Source organism: Grampus griseus (genome assembly GCF_964374135.1).
Source record: "Grampus griseus genome assembly, chromosome: 1".
NCBI lineage: Eukaryota > Metazoa > Chordata > Mammalia > Artiodactyla > Delphinidae > Grampus > Grampus griseus.
Window position 1 is genome coordinate 32,355,949 of NC_139017.1, and position 17,738 is coordinate 32,373,686.

Below are 17,738 nucleotides of genomic sequence, written 5' to 3' on the forward strand. Positions count from 1 at the left end.
GCCAAGGGTGGAGGGGGAGGGGGAGAGAAGCGGGCGGGGGGAGGGAGGAGGGGAAAAAAGCCAGAGCTGCAGCAACAGCGTCTCCTCAACCCGGGATGTGCACCAACCCGGGAGAGCGAGATCAAAGGGATTTGAAACAGACTGAGGACTGGCGGGGGGAGGGGGCCAGGCAGCCTGTGGAATCCTCCTGTAGAGGCGGAGAGTCCGGCTTCCACCGTGACTTCGGCGGTCTGGTCGGGTTTTTTATTATTTTCAAATTTCTGAATCCAGCTTGAGCGAGAGAACGAGAAATCTCCGTAGACTGCGACTCGCTGGCTCTCGCTCGGAGATGATGCAGAGCGCAGCTGTCCCCGCGGAGGGGGCTGTCAAGGGGCTCCCGGAGATGCTTGGTGTGCCGATGCAACGTAAGACACCCCCCTTTCTCGCTGACTTAATTTGATAACGAGACGGCCGGCAGCTTTGGCCGGTTTGGGGCGGGCCGGACGCTGCGCGTAGCCTGGACCGGAGAGGACGGGCGGGGCGAGGGGCCGGCGGCCCGGGCGTAGAGGCGGTCACAGGGCAGGGGCACCAGCTAGAGTGCGTTTGAAGGGCCTGGCCCTTGGCTTTGGGGGGCCGAAAGTGAAAGCCTCCCGGATGGTGCTTGAGGCGAGCCTAGGGATACCGAACCCCGCATCCCCAGCCCATGTTTTTTCTAGGAGCCTTGGGGAGAGTGCTGTCTGGGGACAGACACCAGAGGAAAGAGCTGCAGGCCAGGCCTAAGCGCTGGGGTGGTCCCCCAAACCCTCCTCCCCCGCCGGGGGAGGGGGCTACGGTCAAAGCTCGCAGTACCGCTAGTGCAACTTCACCCCAGCTGGCGGGAAGTTAGAGAGCGCGTCCCCCGCCGCCGGGGCTGGCGGCGCAGAAGCCCAGGCCACACGCGCTGTCCCCGCGCGCAGGGCGTGCGCGCCTGGTGCGTCCGCAGCCGCTGCTGCCCGCGGCGCCCGCCGCCTGCGCCGCCAGGGACTGCCGGCTCCTGGTGAGGAAGTCCACTCGCCATATTCCAGCTAGCCGAGGAATGAAGGGTGGGAGAAGCACCGGGACGAAGTTGTGAACTCGGGGTACAGCCTTGGCGCACGCGAGAGCAGGCTCTCAGTATGGTTCAGATTCGAAAGGAGAGAGATAAGGGTGTGCGGGCGCTTTCTTTCCCGTCCCCGAAATTAGGAAGGCGGCCGGAGCTCGGGGCTTGTTTATCCTCAGGTGAGTGCGTGTGTGTGTGTGTGTGTGCGCGCGCGCGCAGGGATTTTCCCAGTGAGAATTTTCTCTGTTCCTTGCTGGTGAACGAGGTCTTCGGTGGAGAGTCTGTGCGGAGGCCAGAGCAGGTCCCGTGGCGTCGCGCTCGCTTGGCTGGCGCCGCGTGAGCCCTGCCCCGCAGGCTCGCGGGTTCTGCGGAAAGCCCCTGGGCACGGTAGAGAGAAGAGGGGCTCCCTCACTCCGCTCGCCAAGGGGCTGTGCTTCCGCCCGCGACTTCTTCAGTGGACCGGTAGCTACATCCTTGAGGTTTAAGTAAGGACCGGCTCATCCACGGAGGGTGCCTACCTAGGAACTAGGGCGCAGCAGCGCGCCCTCCTGCGCCCCGGCTCTCCATGACATGGTTTCTGCCCCAGCAGTACCTCCAAGGCAGGCTGGCGAGCGTGTCTGTCCCCTCACACCCCTACCCCGCGACTTCCTGGGAAGTTTGTGAGAGGGGACTAGAAGAGGATAGCTTCACTCAAACCTACTTAGGTTGTTCCTTGACTATATACTACAGCTATGTTTTGTATCTTTTTCTGTCAACTGTTGGCAAACAGTTCCAAGTCTGCGCTGTGCCTTGGGGAATTTACCGTTAAGATGTATCTGTGGAAGGCGTTGGGGATTCACTGACTCCTTACTACCCCAGCCCACCGAGGGCAGGAGGGAGTGGATCGTCAGCCCCTGCACGAACACAAACCCTGGCAAATGTGCTGCAGCTTAAGTTGATTGTACCTTTGCGCGAGTGAAGGGAGTGTGTGAGTGGGCGCAGGTGTGTGTGACTCATGTCCTTGTTACCCGATACAGCTGTGCTTTAATAGTTGTGGTCCATAGGTGGCCTCTGTTAGGACCGCAATGTAAGACGGTGGGTTTTGCTCTGACAGCCTTTCTTTGGATGCGCAGGACACACTCTCAGAAGGTCTCACTTTTCGTTTTTCTTACTCAGAGACAGCTTTGATTTTGTCGTCAGGAACTCGATTTCCTAAATTGCCTAGAACTCACCTTCAGAGCTACAGTTCGCCAGGCCTCGGCGTCTGGGTTGGAACTGTGGAAAACTTAATGAGGTAGAGAAGGGGACTCTCATCCCAGGGTGGTCCAGTGAGGCAAGGCTGAACCAGGAGGGGTTGGTCTGACCTTCCTTTTGTCTTGCCGTGGTTCTGTGGCCTGGGTTGGAGGAGGCACTGGCCAAAATTTAGGGGACCAATCCCTGAAGGCTTTGGGATCAGCTTTTTTTTTTTCCTTTTGGGGATGTGTGTGGATTTTACCCTCCCCCATTGCAGCAGATCTGGCTTCTGGCTATTAAGCTGTTGGTGCTGGGCACTGGGGGACTGGTCGCCTCTGGCACATATACCCGATCATTCTCTTTCTTGGGGCATCGGACCCAGTAGCCTAAGAATTCCATGGGGGGGTGGTGGACATGCCCTTGGGCCTCAGGGAGGAAGAGGGGTTAATCTCCGGCTGTGGGTGTTTAAACCTGGTAGTGGAGGAGACAACAGAAAGGCTCTCCCGCAGGAATCCCTCCAACCTGCCAACTGGAAGGGTCACCCGCCACCCCACCACCAGGTTCTGCTTCTTCACTCTGGGCCACCACAGATGGAGCACTTGGCAGCGCAGGTCTAGAGATTCCCCAACCTCAGTGCCTCTGGTGTCCTGGCCTCTAGGGGTGTTTTAGGGGTTGGAATCCAGTATAGTCTTTTGCTTTGGAGGGATGGGTGAGGCGCATTCCCTTCAGGAAAACGTTATCAAATTATGTAATCATTTCTCTCTTTTGGTGGCCTTCTTCCTTACACCTTGTACGCCCCCCCCCCCCCACAGCGCCTCCCGACACTGCTCGCTCCTGGGTGGCCTGGTCTTTGAAGCGATTGCTGGCCTTCTGCTTTTCCGTGCAGAGGTTGCGGAGCGGGTCCCGGCCTTCCCGCTCCGAGAGCCCCTGGGTCGCCCGATCGGGCCGTGCCTGGCTGGGGCTTCTCTGGACAAACTCGGGGGTCTTTATCCGTTTGAGGGGTGTAGGCCTGAGCAAGAAGCTCGGGAGAATCCGGAGGGAGGAGGCTGGGAGCAATCCGAGACCAACTTTGGGTAGAGAAATAGAACACCCCGCGCCCCGCCAAAGCGCGGACTGGTGGGCGGGGCAGCCCCCCTCCCGCCGCCTCAGGTCAGTGTTTTTTAAGGAACTCGAACCCCGGCTCCTTGCTCTGAGTGGTGGGAGTGCTCTGCAGGAGGCAACACCTTCGACACCCTCGGGGTCACATCCAGCACGCGCAGAGTTCCTTGTTTTGTGGGCGCCAGTGGATAGGTTCAAAAAAGGACTTCGTCCTAAACTGATGCGTCCCAGCTACTTGGCCCACGATTTAGGGTGGCTGGTTTCTCTTGTTTCCGGCACACCTGCCTTTGTCCGGGGTCGTCCCCGCTGCCTCCCCCAGGGCTGCCAAGGTCCGAGTTCCCACAGCGCCTAACCCAGCGCTGGGTGCGCTGGCCTCTTAGCCTCCTCTGAACCTCTCTCCTCCCCGAATCCAGCAGTTCCCCCACGCACCTGGGTCCTGTCGGCCCCTCTTGCTGACCAAGACGTTTGGGAATAGTGAGGGACGTCCAGGGAGGTGGGCGTTTTATCCGCCCCTTGCCCTCGGTTTTGGTCCATCTCACACGTAGTCTCCCGGGGCTCACAGGAAAGGACAACGGACATCCCGGAATGCTGGCTAGGGAGCAGGCCAGCCCCGCGGGAGGAAGGAGTGATTCGCCGGGTCCAGGCTGGGAGTGGTAAATGAGAAGCCAGCCCGGGCGTCTCCCATCCCTTCCTTGTCTCCTAAAAGATCTGTCTTGCGCTCATGTGAACCCCGAAGCTGTGGGGAAAGGGCATTTGATTTTGTATTTGGCAGGATCTGGGCGAAGGACCCCTCAGGACGCCTCACTACCCTTTCTTCCCTTCCTGGCGCTCCTGCGTGGGGTGAGGCTCCCTGCCCTGGTCGCGTTAGAATCCTCGTCCCCGACCTTATCCTCTTGCGGGCCATTTCTTAAGGGTGGAGTGAACTCACTTCCCGGTGGGCAGTTCTCTCAAACTATAGAGCAGGGATTTGCTCTTCTTCCCATTCCTGTCTTTTCTCGTGGTGCCAGGAAAAAAAAAAAAACACGGAAAAAAATATAGAGATTGAAATTCCATCAGATTCCAGTACAGATATCCAAACAGCAGCCCCCGACGCCACAAACCTCCTTCCCCGCGTCACAAAAATATTGTCAGGGGCGGGCCAACTTTTAAAGGTCAGACTGGCTGTCCCCGTCGGCAGATTCGGGCCTCGCGGGTTGGGGATTCAAATTCTCCAACTGTGAGGATCCCGTCCCAGCGTCGGGCCAGAGCCACGCACCAGCCAGAGGGAGTTTGGAGAAACCCGGGTGACTGCGGCCGTGCCTCGCTTGGGGTGGCGGGAGGCCGAGGGCGCCCGAGGGGCGCGCTGGCTCCGGCCTCCTTCGTTCCCTTGCCTAGATCGGAGAGGGCAGAGAGGGCGGAGGGGAGCCCGCCTGGGAAGCCGCAGACTCAGGGCGCTCAGGGAGAGGAATTAACGATTTAACCAGGACAAAGAGCAGGCAGGTGGGGCGGGTGAGGGGCGAAGGTCTGCACTGAGCGGTCCCATGTCCGTGTCTAGGTAAGACGAAAAGTCGGGACTGAAGAGAGGAGACAGGACCTAACTCGAGTGGTTTCCTCGCTCGGTCGCCGTCCATCCTCGCGGAAAACCAGAGCCAGGCGGGGCCGGGCGGGAGCGGCGTCCTCGGGTCTGGGAGCGCGACCTGCGTGACCTTGCCGCCACCAGGGCAGAGCTCCTCCGCCCCGCGGGCAGGCGCCGGCCTGGGTGGCCCGGGGGACTGACGATGAATTGCATCCAAAAGCGTTTGCTGCGCACCTATGGGCGGCGCAAGGTCCTGAGCGAGCCTGCCTCGCGCCCTGGGTTTTTGAGGGCTCGCTAGGGGAGGCAGGTGCGGACAGGGCGGCCCTTCCCGCGGAGCCGGCTGCGCACGCACCGCGTCCAGCCGCCCCGAGTGAAGGTCGCAACTGCGCAGTGGGCAAAAGAGGGACGGCCACCGCGCGGCGCATTAGGCATTTCTGCTCTTTGGCCCTTTCCCACCGTCCACCTTGCCCGTTCCTCTTCCTAGTTTATTATCCCTATTGGTCTGGGATTGGCCAAACCCGGAACCAGTTTCCTACCTGTTCGCAGCCGGGCAGACTTTTTTCGCGCGAAGAGGCGCGGCAGGTGGGAGCGCGGCCAGAGAGCGGAGACAGTAAGCTCTTTTCTTGCGCATACCCATTTCGCACCAAGAATTTGGGAAGACAAAATTAACCCCCTACGCTGGCGGCACAAGTCTTTCCGTGACTTTTTAACCCTTAGAAAGCTGTTCTCACATTTTGGGAGCGGCTCCTCCGGCACAGAGCCTGGAGGCAGCTGGCGGGTCCCTGCGCTGCGCGCGCCCTGCCCGCATTCTCGTCTGGGCTCCCAGCGCTCAGCGGAACTTGAAGAGCGCTTGAAATGTGGCAGGCTCAAGAGAGACGAGGTCTGTACCTGCGCAGCCGTTGTTGTAAATTAAATTCGACATGGGGAGGGAATTGGTAACACTGTGTGCCCGGGGAGAAATGGAGCGGGTCGCGGGTTGTACCCACCATCCTACAGAGGAAGCCGCGGCTGGCCTGGCACTCAGCGCAGGCTTCACTCTTTAGGGATCAGCGGTTGGCTTCATCACGGATGAGACTTTTTTTTTTTTTTTTTTTTTTAAAGAAGCCAGGGCGAATGTCTTTTAAAGGATTCTGAAGGGTGAAACTAATCAGGAAGAAGAATTACTAGCAAAACCCCGGGCGGGATGAAACCAGGAGCGGCGGAAGTTAAAGGAAGGAATACCAAAGCTAGTTGTACCTCCCTCTTGACACGCCGAAAACAAAGCGGGGTTAAGACAAGAATGTAGGCTGAACGCTCTGGGGATTAGAGCAACGTGAGTCCTCAAGACGTCTTGGGGACCGCCTACGCGACCAAATACCAGGGTCGATTTTTTAAAAATCGAGTCCTAGAGGTGAGGTGGGGGTCGAGGCAGGCGGGAAACCGGCAAAGCAATGGCTTTCCATTGAGTAGACAAAACACAGCCCACAGTGGCGTCTTGGATTTTGAACAGTGACCTGATGACCCCGCTGACCAGGTGTAGACAGCCTCAAGTCCTAAATATTTCCATTGTCCTAACACTTCCCTTTTGCCTCGGATTTTAGTGTCCTTTCACTCTGTGCTACAGTCAATTAGTGATTACTTAGCACCGCATTAGCAGACAGAACCCAGAGAGACTCAGGCGCTGGGAGGGCTGCCGCGGAGGAAGGGGAGGGAGAGAGTCACACCTGCAGTCATCCGGATTGGGAAATTAGTTAACAGGGACTCACCTTTCTTTCTATCACGTTGTTAAGGAATCTCCTTCGAGCCTCTTGATTTAGTCAGTAATGGTGTCTATCGTGTGGTTTTCCCTGGGAAACTAATCTTCTCCAAATTAAGGAGTTGTGGAGGGGGAGGGTTGGTGGAGTTGGATGGAGGGACCTTGTGCCATTAGGGAAATTTATCAGGATTCGGGCTGAGAAGCTTTGGAATGCAGAGAGACTTGGAACCAGTTTAGCTGCTGAGTGGCCGCAAGGAGTAATCTTACCCACTTTGGGAAACCTAAGGTTGGAGACAGACTGAAACAGCAGTTTACTATGGCAGCACCAGATGCATTACTGTATATAGATTGCTGGGTTCCGAGATGGCTGGGGGTGGGGCTTACTTTTGTAATGGTTTTCTGCCTTTCCTCCCTTCCTGGAATGTGTTGTTAACAATGCCTGTAACCCAAATGCGAGCGAACAGGGTCTACTGTTTTTAGTAAAATTCCATCGTGGCTTGAATATCTGTATTCCTTCTCTCTCTCTTCTTCCTTTATCCCTTCCTTCCTCTGTCTCTTCCTTCTTTCCTTTGTGAGATCTTTGCGGGGAGGAGCATGGGTTTGTGCAGGAATTCTGAGCACCGGGGTGCCATTGGGGGTTGAGTGCCCAGCAAGCTACAGAGAGGTGAGATCCATCTCTCTCACTGTGTTCCCAGGAGGCCTGGGAGGGAAGAGCAGTTTCGGGGTCCAGAACCAGAAGCAGCCCTGGAGCTGGGCTATTGTTTGCTGTAGGAAGAAAACCTCACATGCCGCTGTGAGGTTTTACCTGTTTTAGTCCTCAGTTTTACGGAACCCTGATCAAAATGGAACACAGATCAACCATTCTGAGGCACTGCCGTTGGGGGTAGGTGGACAGGTTGGGTTTAATTGGCAAAATTGAAATTGATTCTCCCTTGGAAAATGTACTTTGGGTTAACTGTGTTAGTGGCGGACTGGAAAATCATCTTGGGAGGCAACTCCTAACCCCTGTTGTTATTTTGGTGGATTTCTTTTCTCAGATCGCCCCACTCCCCTTCCCTCTGTCAATCTGGGTCTAGTCACAGATGTTTTACTGCGGCATCTCACGCCCAAATGCCTTTAAAGTATAATTTGTTTTCATTATAATGTTAGGGGGTTAAGGGATTGGTTCTGGGAATAGCTTAATAGAGAGAAAACTTGCGGCCAAATTAATTGAAAGTTTCTTCTTATGAGGGACCGGTTGCCAAACATGTGGAATATTGCCACAGAATGAGACATCAGAAAAATACGTTGTGGAGATTTAGCAATGATTAAATGTGAAAAATGGAGTGGAAATAGATGTGTACGGCATTTCCATAGACTGTCATGGATTTGTTTAATGTGATTTTTCTGTTTTATTTGCAATTACTGAGAATATTCAATATCCTACTGAAGATTACTAATTCTGTGTCAGTATATAATCTAGAAGATAATTCTATACCTGCAAATATATGTTTACATTTCTTATTTTATTGACTATGGGACTCCTCCTATTAAAATGTTATTCAGCCTTAAAATGGTAACATCAAAATTGTCTCCAGGATACTTTTGATCTTTTATTGAAGAGGTTACTATTTTTTGAGCTAAGCAGAAGAACAAAGGAGATTTTCAAAGGGTCGTCAAACCACCAAATGAAACAAATAGGACCCGCGGTGGGAAGGCTTCTGGAGGAGAAATGGAGGGAAAATAGAACGTTAGGCGTGATCATTTCTGATATGAAAAGGATTTTCTGACTTCTTCTAATTTACCTTAAATGTGATACCAGTGTTTTTGTTTGTTTGTTGTTTGTTTGTTTTACTTTTCCCAATATTTTTGTGGCTGGCCCAGATTACTACTATATTTAATGCTGCCATCACCATCACAAAGTTCAATAAACCTCTTATCCTTAAGTTTAAAAGAATTAATATTGGAATTTTACGCTTCAGCTGTGTTGTTTATGAGATTATTCTTACTAGGTTATTGAGATCCCTTAAGAGAAAGTTAATGAAAACATTTTGGAAAATTATGTTATGGGCTCTTCAAGATACATTGGTTTAGAATAAGGGAACATATAAATAAGGAAACCCTAAGCTGTTCAATAAAAATGGAGTGTCTTTAATAGGGAAAGAGCAAATAAAGAGCCAGGAGGGGGAAAAAAACCAGACCCATCTAGTTATGATTTGTCATATAAACTCCATCCTTGGTCTCAGTCCTCTGTTCCTTCAGTCACAGTTAGCAGGTGATTTAAAAGGGGAGTTGTGACCAGAAAACAGGATTTTATTGTCAATGGTGATGGCAGTGACTTTGATTTGGAAAGTTTTATTTTTAAAATATGTATCGAATAACAGAACTTTTAATTAATTTAATTTAACTGTACCTCTGTTATAATTCTTAGATTTGGATATTCCAGAACTTAGGTATGAGTTTAGGCAGGCCTGGTGTCATACTTATGTCCTGTGGCTTTATGTTGACACACTTTAGAATTAGTCATTCCCAGACGAAATCAAGGAGCCCCCACTGAGATTATTTTCCCAACCCGCCTTTTCAAAACCATCTTCCTTCTTACTCAGAGAACCTTAGGTAACAGAGCAGCATTGTCTGCCGTTAATTTTTCTCCCCCTTCTATGTGGGGAAGGACTAGAGAATTCCAAGAAAAACATTTGCATAATATTTCAATTATATGTGTGTTTCCTTAAAGCCCCATTTGGCTTTTTTTGTAGTCAGTAAAAAAAACTTAACAAATAAATAAAATTGTGTAGTTTTGGAAACATGCATTGGCCAAATGTTATTTAAGACAGAGTTCAAAAAAACTACTTACCAGCGAAAGGATTTGGGATGAAACCCACCAGACAGAGGTGGCTTTGGTGAACACAGTTGGAAACCTTGGTCTTCAGTCAGGCCCAGAATCTATCCCAGAGAAAAAGAGGGTTCCAGCCCTAGTTTGGCCCCCAACTGTGTACCCTAAGGGAAACCCTTTTAAATGTAGATTAGAGGTTTACTTTTCTCTGGATCTCTAGGAGGAGTAAATGAGCTTGCAGATTTGCAAGTACTTGACAAAGTTCAAAGTGCTGGTGAACTTAAAGAGGAAGATCACGGTTCCGTTTTGCAGGGGGAGTCACCCTCCGCGGGCTGGAGTGCTCCTGGGTGTCTTAAGGGGATGGCCGAGCCGATAGGGAGCACTGTGGGGTCTGCAAACGGGGAACCCTGGAAGCATCTCCGCTGGACCAGCTCCCTATCCAGAAGGAAGCAAGGAAAACCTTTTCCTGGGCACTAGGCTGTCAAGCCAAATTGTTTGTGAAACAAAAAGAAGAACTCTATTTGTCCAAAAGGTAGTGAAAAAGCAATGTCTTGCAGGATTCCAAAGCGGCCCATCAAAGTCCAAATTTTACAAAATATGAATCTGTTCTGAACACTATTCCGACCAGTACAGAATACCTGTCTTTAAAATATTACAGTATTCACTTGCATTATGAGTCCAATGGAAATAGCTGAAATTCTAAACCACTTTCCCGGAAAGGTACACTTTCTTAAATACATTTTAGAAGTCATCGTCAAGTATGTTGGTTCTAGTTTTAGTCTCTTTAGTGGAAAAAAATGTTTTTCCTCACGTTGTTCATCTTCTGTGACCAAAGAGACAGAAAGCACACTTTTTCAAAGAATTAAAATCGATCAGACCAACACAAACCATTTCTGAAATGTTTCATGGTGGCCCCTGGTTCCTTGAGAGCAGTTTCTTGGAAATGAAGAAACATTGAGTGGGGAATAAAAATGCACAATAGTTATGCTATATCACCAGAGGGCTGAGGGCAATTTGATCTACCACAGACCACATCAGACCTTTGATCTCTTCCACTTCCCAGCTTTCTGAAACTTCACTAACGGAGGAATTTGGGGATTTAAAACAGAGTCCATTGTTTGATGGGCCACTCTGAAAAACAAGCCCCTTGTACCTCCACTAGGGCACTCAGGTGATTTGAGGGCTGGACATCACGTTGTGTGTTTTATAAGCTTTCTTGATGAAGAAGTAGGTTATGGCTACAGGCAAAGTGTTTTTAGTTATTTCATATCAAATAAGAAATAGTTACTTCACCATTGGGCATTTAGTTGTCTCTAAGAAAAATACTAGAAGCCCCAAATGTTAATACGAACTCAGTCCTTTCTTACCTGAATACATTACAGCAAAAGTGAAGTGAGGTCAGGCAGTTGGTGGTCCTAACCGCCCCACTCTCACCATTCACATGTGGGGAGGGGACCAAGGTCTGGCAAATTTGCCCTCATTCTATGGAAGAAAGAATCTGACAGATTTCTTTATTCCAAAAAAACTGAATCTTGTAATGTTGCATTATCTGCTGTTCATACTCTGGGATAATGTTGATTAGAAAGGGTTGTACATTTTCCAGATGCTTTAGAACTAGGGGTGTGGAGGAGAGTTTTGAGTGTTTTGGAGGGGGCGGTGGGAAAATTATATTGGGACATAAAGAAGCATGAAATAATTTTGATACACTTTAAATATATAAATCCATCTTGCTGGTGGCTGGTCAGGAAAAGGGAGAAGGGAGCTGGCCATTGAGCTTGGACAAATGTATTATGGGGCTAAGGGTCTTATACTCATTAACTGATATGATCACACAACACCACAACCCCAGAGACTGGTGTTATTATCTCCATTTTACAGATAAGAAAATTGAGGCTCAAAGAGGTTAAGCAATTTGTCCAAAATCACATACATGTTAGAATCAGAATCTCAAAATCTGGCCTGGGATTTATTGTAAACCATTTGGCAGACCTAAAAATTTGAAGATCTAAACTCTTAACAGAACTGAAAACTTTCAAATTCCCTCAATAGTTTTCCCAAAAGGTCTTTGAGCAAAATTTTCTAGTTCCCCCTAGTTTTCTGTTTCACTCACTGCCCACTCTCCCCACCACTCCAGAGTTGGACAGCTCCCTCATTTCGGAGATCGCTTCCTTTCCATAGACACAGCTTGACTTCAGAAGAATTGGCTTTTTCCTGGAATCACAATGCCTTAGCCCTTGTATCAGGATATGTGTGTGCATGTGTTTGTGTGCATGTGTGAGTGTGTGTTAGTATCTGTGGTATATGTGTGTGTACATATGAGTATGTGTGTGGGCTAAATATGCATGTCTCAGTAGATGTGAATATGTGCAGGTGCGTTTGTGTCTAAGTGAATGTGGTATGTGTGGGTGCCTTTGTCTATGTATGTGTATGTCTCAGTGTATCTCTATTTGTGATTATGTTTTCCTCTGTGTGTCTGAGTGTATATGTGATTATGTCTGTGTTGTGTCTTTGTGTATGTTGTAAGTATGTGTGAATGTGTGTACATCTGACTTGTGTATGTGTCTGTGTGAGTGTGTGTGATGGTGTCTGCTTGGATAGCTGTGTACACACAGCTGTTCTCCCTGTGGGCTTAGGTCTGTGCCTTGGGCCGTGTCTCTCCTGGGTGCTGGTGGATGGCCCTGCAGATGGGAGTGTATTGTACTGTGTGGTCCAGCATCTCCACAGATTCCTTGCCTGTTCAAGGGATGTTGCTGTCTTTTCATGCCTGGGTTTATCCTCTGCAGAGCCCCAGCAGAGACCATCACCACAAAACACTTTCCTGCAGATAAGATAAAAATTTTCATTTTAAATGAAACGACTCCTTGGATCAGAAACTGAGTTTTTAGATCAAATGCTGTCTTAGTGACTGCAAGGATCTGCTTAAACTCCAGTTTTTAAAGTAAAATTTCGTGATATCAAATACTGCATGAATAAGTTGAGTTTACTAGGGATTTGGAAATTTTGGTTACGACTTTATTTCTCTTAGGAAACCTATATAACTTCTGTTCAGACTCTAAATTATTTTTTAAAAATCATAATTTATTGTAGGTTAAAAAAAGATTTGTTTTGTTGCTCTTTAAAATTTTCTAGTTCGTTCGTATTTCACACATTTCTTTCATCTAAATAATTACATGGAGCACCGTCTCCTAAAGTGTGGGGTTGAGTTCACAGGTCCCCACCCCCTCACAGGCAGGGATGAATCTGAACTTGACAGACGCCATCAACAAGCTGGCACTTTGCAGCTGGGTGGAGGCCATCAGCCGGACAGGGGTTCCCACTGCCAGCCCTCCTTGGGCATTAGGTGTCTGTCCCCTACAACACATGCATACTCTGTGCAAAGGATGGAAATCTGTCCCTCAGACATTTCCATTTGCCTAATTGTTGGGGAGCACCAGAGGCCAGTGGCTCATCTGCTCCTGTCACTGCACACAGAGCAGCTTTGAGCCACCTCCATTTACCCTCCATAAAGTGACAGGGTAGAACCAGCCAGGTGGGGTGATGTCTCAGACCCTCCAGCTCTGGGGTTGGGTGAGCCCATCTCGCACACAGGCCCAGTTGAAATCCTGGTTCCCCCGTTGTGGGACCTTGGACACTTTGCTTGATCTCTCCCAGGCTCAGTTTCCTCATCTGTAAATTGGGGATAATAACACCTCCCTCACCAAGTTGTGCGGATCGAGGAAACATACATTTAGGACCTGGCACAGTTTATAACAGGCTCTTGGAGCCTGGTTTTACTATTACTATAGGTATATTGTGGGTCTCTTAAACCATTTCTACATTATCTCTGTTTTTAAAAATGCTCTCTCTCTCAAAATCTACAGTGGAATACAGTGGGAAAGGTTTTGTTTTCTTTTAACTTAAAAAGCACCCTTAGTATGTCTCTTACGTTTTTGCCAGACTCAAGGACCCCCAGTTGGGTCCCAGGGCCTCTCTCTGAGACCCCCTAGTGTGGGCAGCCCAGCCTGTCCCTGCCGGACACATCCCCTGCAAGCTGGAGGTCGAAAGAAATGGCTGTCTGCTGCTTTTAGTGTTGTTCCTAAGTATGATGTTGCCTCAGCTTCCAAGCCTCTAAAACTCCCCTGCCCGCCCTCCCCGCATACATTAGCCTTAATATATTCTCTCTTGAATACTCATCATATTAAGGCTCCCGGTAGATACCTTGCTCGAAATAAATTTTACGGGCATGCATCCTCGCCCTCATCCCCATGCATTTGTGGCCAGGAGGAGAAATAGAACCGCTTTCCTCGGAGGCCAAACAACAATTAGGTGGGAATTGGCGGCCCTCTGGCCCGGGGGGAGGGCGGGGTGCGAGGAAGAAGCGGGCTCGCGCCCCGAGGGTCGTCCCCAGACCCCAACCCCCAACCGTCGGGCTCTCCAGGGGTTAATTTGCCCCCGCTGGCCGGCTGCCTGACTCCTGGGACAAAGACATCCCTAGCGGGTCGTGTCCCCGGGGACCTATGGTCCACGGCGACACACAGGTCGGGCCGGGCACTCTCTCGGCTGCGGGGGCAAAGGTTCCTGCAGCTCGGCACCCGCCCGTCGGCACACCTCTTCCCTGAGCCGGAGGGCTTCTCGTTAGGGCTTCCTTCCCCTCTTCGAAAAAGATGCCTGAGCAATCTTCCTCCACACCTCCTGGCTCCGCAGCTGCTACAGCTCCGAACGCGAATTCCTGCAGGGGAGATCCGCACCCTTTCCCGCTTAATGGCCAGGTTTACCTGTGTTGTCTCCACCGCTTGCCCAGGCTGGACTTGTCATACCACAGCAGCTCCAGGTTATCCTCCCCTCATTTCCTAGAGTCTCACCTCTTCTTTCCCAACCTCCAGCTGGTAAGGGCCCTGCTCTCGGAATCCTCCCTGGCCGCTCCAGGGATGCCAGTCCCTGATGGTCCCTGGAGAGAGGCAGGCGTGTGGTTGAACGGGCACCTGCCTGGAGGTGCCAAGCACGCCTCCCCACCAACCACGGCATAGTTGCTGTGTGATGTGGGCCCTCTCTGAACCTCCGTGGGGGGATCTTGACATCTTTGCGGAGATTCTCGGTGGGAGTTCAATGAGGTCAAGCCCAGGATCGTGGGCCCCTAACTTTCCTTACTCTCAGTCCAGCGGCACCACCTCGAGCACCTGGTTACTGCAGTTATCTTATCTCCTAATAATAGCAAGCCTTTACTGAGCACCTACTGTATACCAAGTCCCGTCCTACGTATATTGATTCATTTACCTTGACAACAGTTCTACCAGGTACTATTGTTATCATCACCCCACTTTTACAGGTGAGAAAACTGAGGCAGAGAGAGGCAAAGTAATTTGTTCAATCTTAGGAAGCGGAGCCAGGACACAAAATTAGGCAGTCTGGTTTCAGAATCCGTGGTCTTCATCTGTGTCCTACCTAGCCCTTCTTATTTGATGGAAATTCGTGTAGCTGTCATGTGTCGAGCACTTTTCTGGGACTCCTTGGTAAGTACTTATTGGTTGAACAATTTCTTTGCCAAGGAGGAAATGTTTTGAGATAAAAAGAAAGTCCCATCTGAACTGGGACAGGTACCAAGTGTCCAGGGCTACACGTGTCTGGTAGTTTTCATGGGGCATTTTGGTCTGAGAATCAGGTCAAAGGGCAAGGAATCTAGTGAGTATGACTTTTGGGCAAATGGTGGTGGCTGCCAAAACCATGAAGGAAACAAGCTGTGCTGGGGTTTAATTGGGTCCAAGATAGACAATTGTGTGTACAGGGCTAATGATGACAGTTAGTGAATGTCCCAACAGTGTGTCTGTAAGTTTTAGATACAGATGACTTAATACTTGAGAAAGCTTTCTCTCTACATAGGTTTAGATGTGCTTAAAATTTCCCCCTAATGCTTTGAGACTAATTCCTTATTTCAACACTTTAAAATTATTTCACAACCAACAAACTTGTTACGAATCAAGAAACACTAGATTCATGAAATCTCACGAGAGATTTGGTTTTAGTACTTTTGTTGACATTTGGGGTGTGCAGGAAAAACTAGTGAAGAGCTGTTTCAAGTGAGCTTCTTAGAGAGGATTTGATCAGTAATTTATTTGGTGAAAAATATCTGTGGAGTTACTCTTGTGTGCCAGACATTGTGCTAGGCACGGATGATACAAAACTGAGAAAGAAATGCTGTTCCTGTTCCTTGAGGATCTCACCTTCTGATGGGAAAGATGGTGTGTAAAAAAAACAATTAGCAAAAATGCTATTTATAATAGAGGTGAGAAACCCCAGGGTTACCAGTCTCATGACATGCTATATCACGAGGCTACCACAGGAGGCCAAATGCTTGCACTTTTATGTTTTTGTTCTTAACATTTGTTACCTTCCCTTTTTTGAGGAAAAGGACCAGGGAAAATGGCTAGAGATGCTAGCAGTATTTGTTCATCCAGCTGTGAAAGCCTGACCATTTTGAAACTAATTCAGTGACTCAAAATACTATCAACCCCCTGAGCAATCCCTTGGTAGAGATGGGATGGCAGAGAAACAGACCTTGGATAGGAAGTCACCCAGCACAGGAACAGGGTGCAGTAGTGGTTCAGGTTCAGTTGCAGACAACAGAATCCACTTTCACTATTTAAGTGGAGAGTGATCAATGACCAGATATGTAGTAGATGACTTTTAACTCAGTGGAGCCAGTTCTGGACCAAGCTGCTGGGAATAACTCCCAGCCCCCAGAATGTTGCTGCTTCTGCCATGATTGCTCAGGACATTAAAGCCAGAGAACCCTGTAGCCTCTGCCATGATCCACACCGGCATAGTGGGAGCCTGCCTCTTGGCAGGCTCCATTCAACTCAGTTCTGAATTCAAGTCTCTTCTAAGTTCACCTGATTGGCAGACTCTAAATCACTTTTGGAACCCAAGCTGCAAGGGAATCTGGAAAAGCAGTTTCTAGTTTTCCTGTCTGCAGTACATGAAGGCATATTAGTTGGGTATGTTGATTGAGTTAATCGATGGTATCTTTTGCATTTCATTAAAATGCTGAGATTCTCTCTCAGGAGACTCTCTCAAAATACTGAGATTCTTCAGTGGACAAAGGATTAATCTCCAAAATATATAAACAGCTCATGTAGCTCAATATTAAAAAAACAAACAACCCAATCCAAAAATGGGCAGAAGACCTAAATAGACATTTCTCCAGAGAAGATATACAGATGGCCAAGAAGCACATGAAAAGCTGCTCAACATCACTAATCATTAGAGAAATGCAAATCAAAACTACAATGAGGTATCACCTCACACCAGTTAGAATGGGCATCATCAGAAAATCTACAAACAACAAATGCTGGAGAGGGTGTGGAGAAAAGGGAACCCTCTTGCACTGTTGGTGGGAATGTAAATTGATACAGCCACTATGGAGAACAGTATGGAGGGTCCTTAAAAAACTAAAATAGAATTACCATATGACCCAGCAATCCCACTACTGGGCATGTACCCAGAGAAAACCATAATTCAAAAAGACACATGCACCCCAATGTTCATTGCAGCACTATTTACAATAGCCAGGTCATGGAAGCAACCTAAATGCCCATCAACAGACGAATGGATAAAGAAGATGTGGCACATATATACAATGGAATATTACTCAACCATAAAAAGGAGCAAAATTGGGTCATTTGTAGAGACGTGGATGGATCTAGAGACTGTCATACAGAGTGAAGTAAGTCAGAAAGAGAAAAACAAATACCGTATATTAACGCATATATGTGGAACCTCGAGAAATGGTACAGAGGAACCGGTTTGCAGGGCAGAAATTGAGACACAGATGTAGAGAACAAACGTATGGACACCAAGGTGGGTGGTGTGATGAATTGGGCGATTGGGATTGACATGTATACACTGATGTGTATAAAATTGATGACTAATAACCTGCTGTATAAAAAAAATAAATAAAATAAAATTTAAAAAAATACTGAGATTCTCTCTCCAGGAATACCTTCAGGCATGGATTTTGGTCACTACCCACCCCCAACATATCATTTCTTTTTTATGCCAGATGACCTCTCAGTCCATGCTTAGGCAGGGCTTACTTTAGAGGCTGAGGTTTTTAGCACAGATTCTACCCACTAGTGAAAATGTCATAGAAATAAAGGTGAATGTTATTGGGTCTTCCTGGCCATTGGCTGTGGAATTGCAGCTGGCAAAAGTGGAGTTAGCTGATGCTGCTAGCCTTGTGGTGCTCTTAGAAACAGGCAACCCTTTTGGGTCAAAGCCACCCAAAGCCAGGCCA

At 49.1% G+C, this 17,738-nt stretch overlaps 1 protein-coding gene across 1 annotated transcript in view; it reads left to right on the forward strand.

The window, feature by feature from the left end:
* Nucleotides 1-328: 328 nt before the first annotated feature.
* Nucleotides 329-17,738, forward strand: part of LHX4 (LIM homeobox 4) — a gene marked incomplete at both ends in the record, with an annotated part of 42,478 nt that continues 25,068 nt past the window's right edge. Inside the window, one exon of the mRNA XM_082654329.1 lies at nt 329-404. Within this exon, the coding sequence (XP_082510455.1) occupies nt 329-404 (76 nt within the window). The remainder of the gene's footprint in view (nt 405-17,738) is intronic.